The 4,272-nt window shown below is 40.2% G+C and overlaps 1 protein-coding gene across 1 annotated transcript; it reads left to right on the top strand.

Moving 5' to 3' along the window:
- The first annotated feature begins 1,157 nt into the window (after positions 1-1,157).
- Positions 1,158-3,153, top strand: LOC141629760 (uncharacterized). The gene is made up of 3 exons (XM_074442713.1): positions 1,158-1,604; positions 1,715-2,414; positions 2,735-3,153. The coding sequence occupies exons 1-3, from the start codon at positions 1,158-1,160 to the stop codon at positions 3,151-3,153; spliced, it is 1,566 nt and encodes a 521-aa protein (XP_074298814.1).
- The last annotated feature ends 1,119 nt before the right edge of the window (positions 3,154-4,272 follow it).

The raw sequence follows: 4,272 nt of genomic DNA, 5'->3' as shown, positions 1-4,272 counted from the left end.
AGGGCAAATGCTTGCCTGCAATAGCTAGCATCTTAGGCAAGTATAAAAGAGTTGATCAAGCCACAGTAGATAAGACCAGACTGGGATTTGCAAGGGTGATGATTGAGGTTGCAGTTGGTCAGAAATTCCCAAATAGAGTGAAATTTTTAGATGAGAATGGGAAGATAGTGGCTTTGGATGTTGAATATGAGTGGAAGCCCACAGTATGCTCAAAATGCAAAAGGGATAGGGCATGAGCATACTAACTGCAGGACTGGTGTACAGACACGCAACAAAAAACAAGTTACAGTTCAAAAAGTTTGGAAGCCTGTCGTGACAAAACCAGTTGTCCAGATGGTAACTACTCAGGTGTCTGTTCCTAATGAGGAGAGGACTCCCATTTCTTCTCCTGTGAAGAAAGTGACTTGTACTGAAAGTTCCCCTGACAGATCATATAAGGAAGTTGCATCAGGTTGTGGGACTCCAAAAGTAGGAATTGGTCAAAATGGTAATCCAATATCTCCTGATTTAAATGAATAATATTGGTTTTTGGAATGTTAGAGGGTTAAATAGTGTAAATAAGCATAATAATGTTAAAATGATTTATTCATAATAAGGATATAGGTCTGTTTGGACTTATAGAAACTAAAGTAAATGGTGCAAATGTGACTAATATTTCTAGTAGTATGTTGGATTGATGGTGTGTAACAACCAATTCTAATTGTCATAAAGGGGGCAGGATGTGGATATTATGGAGGCCTAGTCTTTTTTATGTTCATATGTTGTAATATGATGCCCAACTCATACACACCAGAGTTACTGCAAGAGTATCCAAGCAGCAATTCTATCTAACCATGGTATATACCTTCAATGAGGGGCTAGATAGAAGGGATCTTTGGAGAAACTTAGAGAGGATTTCTGGCCAATGTCATGGACCCTGGGCACTTGCAGGGGATTTCAATACTGTAATTAACCCTGATGAGAGACTGGGTGGAAATACAAAACAAAATGATATGGATGAGTTCATTGACTGTCTGGCCACCTGTGGTATGACTGACATTCCTGCCACAGGAGCTTTCTATACTTGGAATAATAAGCAAGACCCTCAGTGAAGGATCTATATTAGGTTGGATAGGTTCCTTGTCAACCAGGAATGGCAAACAACTTTTCCTGATATGATGGCTCATTTCCATCCTGCTGGCTTATTTGATCATAGCCCATGCACTGTCAGTGATACTAAGATAGTGATGACTAGAAGAGCCAGCTTCAAGTATTTTAATATGTGGGGAAAGGCTCCTGATTTTCTAACCAGAGTGAAAGAGGAATGGGATAAGAATTACCCTGGTCACAAGATGTTTAATGTGGTCAAGAAGCTTAAGGCCCTAAAACCTAGGCTCAAAGATCTGAACAAAGAATGCTATGCTGATATTGAAAATGCCACTAATATTGCTGAAAGTGATCTAGCTGTTGTACAAGTACAGATTGATTCTGATCCACAGAATGCTGAACTCATCCAGAAAAAATTGGACATTACTGCTAAATTAAAACAAGTACAACCAGCAAGGATCAGTTTCCTTAAACAGAAGGCAAAGACTCAATGGCTTGAGGATGGGGACAGTAACACTGTATACTTTCATGTTGCAATCAGGAAGAGACTTAACTTGAACAAAGTTATCCAAATTGAGAATCAGAGAGAGGGGGGGGGGCTATCTGTTCTGACAGCAAGAGCATTCAGGAGGCTTTCCTGGACTACTATGAATCCCTCTTGGGTAGCAGGAATCCCACTGAAAAAGTGAGAACTGAGGTCCTTAATCAAGGAAGGTGCTGTACTGCAGAGCATACCCAGAAGCTAAGCACCCCTATCACCAATGAGGAGATTAAAACTATATTTTTTAATACTCCTAATGATAAATCTCCAGGTCCTGATGGCTATACTAGTGCATTCTTTAAGGACAGTTGGGACATAATTGGTGAAGATATTTGTGATGCAATTAAAGATTATTTTAATTCAGGTAAGCTGCTGTCTCAGTTGAATGCTACAAACATTACTCTTATCCCCAAATGTGAGAGGCCTACTTCAGTTAAACATTTTCGACCTATAGCATGTTGCAATATGATCTATAAGGTTATTTCAAAGCTCATGTGCAGTAGATTGTCCTTGGTCCTTCCTGATATTGTAAGTGAGGACCAGGGAGCATTCATTAAAGGGAGATCCATTATTGAAAATGTGTTGATTTGTCAAGATATTGTGCAGATGTATAAGAAGAAGGATGTATCACCTAGGTGTATTTTTAAAATTGACTTACAAAAAGCCTATGATACAGTTGAGTGGGAGTTTCTTGAGCAACTACTCCATGGCCTTGGATTTCCTGAAATTTTCTCCCAGAAAGTTATGACTTGTGTGACTTCCACAAAATTCTCCTTATGCCTGAATGGTAGTCAATTTGGGTACTTTAAAGGGCAGAGAGGGCTTAGACAAGGGGACCCCATCTCCCTCCCTTCTATTCACTCTAATCATGGACTACCTTACTAGGATGATAGGCTATGCCACTGACCACTGGCCTTTTCAGTACCACCCTTTGTGTAAGGGGATTAAGCTCAATCATTTAATGTTTGTAGATGACTTGCTAATGTTCTGTAAAGGCAATGCACAGTCTATTATGCTCTTGATAAGGGCCTTTTCTTCCTTCTCTAAAGCATCAAGACTTACTATGAAATACAAAGTTTGAAGTGTACTATAATGGGGTCTCCTCAGAGCTGAAGAATGACATTCACCAGGCAACAGGGTTTGTGGAAGGATCTCTACCTTTCAGATACCTTGGTGTGCCTATAAAAGCTGGTAGGTTATCTCAGAAAGAATACAATGCACTGGTGGAGAGAATGATTAATAGAATTAGGAGTATTGGGGCAAAAAAGCTTTCATATGCAGGCAGACTTGTTCTAATAAAATCTATTCTAAATACTCTTTACTCCTACTGGGCAGGGATGTTCATTATCCCCAAGGGGGTAATCAGAAGAATTGAAGGCATCTGTAGGAATTATTTGTGGGATGGTAGTTCAGATTACCATAGAGTTCCCTTGGTTGCTTGGGACAAGGTTACTTTACCTAAGGATGAAGGTGGCTTGGCCATAAAGAAAGCAGAACTTTGCAACATGCAGCTGTGGCTAAACTGATAGACTGGGTGTATAACAAAGTTGATAAGTTATGGATCAAATGGATAAGTCACGTTTATCTTAAGCAGCAGGACTGGCACACTTACACTCCTGCAGCTGGTGTAGCCTAGTCCTGGAGAAGTATTTGTAAAGTCAAGGAAATAATGAAGGCTGGTTATCAGAATGATCAATGGACTGCTAGCTCGAAAGGATACTCCATCAGAGATGGGTATGAATGGCTTAGAACCAAATAGCCTACGAAATATTGGGTTCAACTGGTCTGGAATAGCTGGAATTATCCAAAGCATGCTTTGATTTCGTGGCTTGTTATGAACCAAGGTCTTAATGTTAAAGCCAAACTGTTTCTGTTTGGCTGCTGTCCTTAATGAATATAACTTATGCAAAGAAGGAAATATTTCAATTCGGAAGTTTATTCATGGACATCTCAAAACGGAAACTTTGTGCACAGAGGGAGTACTTTTTACTTGTGAACTCTCTCCTGAGCTTAAAGGGCAAACCACTGCAATTCTATGTTTATTTTAGAAAGACACATTTGTTTTTTGTAAACTGAACCCTTTTGTAATACCCGGCCTTTGTGGGACACGTACTTAGACCTAAGGATGCGTGAGAGGACCTTTAGACCGATAAGAGATCACTCGGGAGGGAAGGATAGCCTTACACCAGACCTAGACTAGACCAAGTAGAGTCGCAGCGGATCGAGTGGGTCCACTCGATCGAGTGAAGAGTATGCTCGACCGAGTAGAGTACTACTCGGCCGAGTGAGTACACTCGACCGAGTGGACTCGGCACTCGGTCGAGTGACGCTGTTTCGGAACACGAGATTTAAACCCTTTCTTCCTTAACCCTAAAATCATTTCTATCTTTCCCCCTTATCTCTCCAAACTCTCTCCCTTCTCACTAAACCCTCACAAACACCTATCACTTGAGTTACAAGCTTGGATTAGAGGATTTTCCACCTTCCTCTTCATGTCCTTCACCTAGTAAGTAAAGATCTACTCTTTTCTAGTCTTTGAAACCCTAACTTTTGGGGGAATTCATTATGGGTAATTAATTAGTAATTAGTATGTGTAATAGGGGTAATTAAAGGGTAATAATAAGGGATTTCGTAGTATAAATTAA

The sequence above is a fragment of the Silene latifolia genome, chromosome Y (genome assembly GCF_048544455.1).
Source record: "Silene latifolia isolate original U9 population chromosome Y, ASM4854445v1, whole genome shotgun sequence".
Classification (NCBI taxonomy): Eukaryota; Viridiplantae; Streptophyta; class Magnoliopsida; order Caryophyllales; family Caryophyllaceae; genus Silene; species Silene latifolia.
The sequence above is the reverse complement of the archived record's forward strand: the minus strand, read 5'-3'. Positions and strand labels throughout refer to the sequence as shown.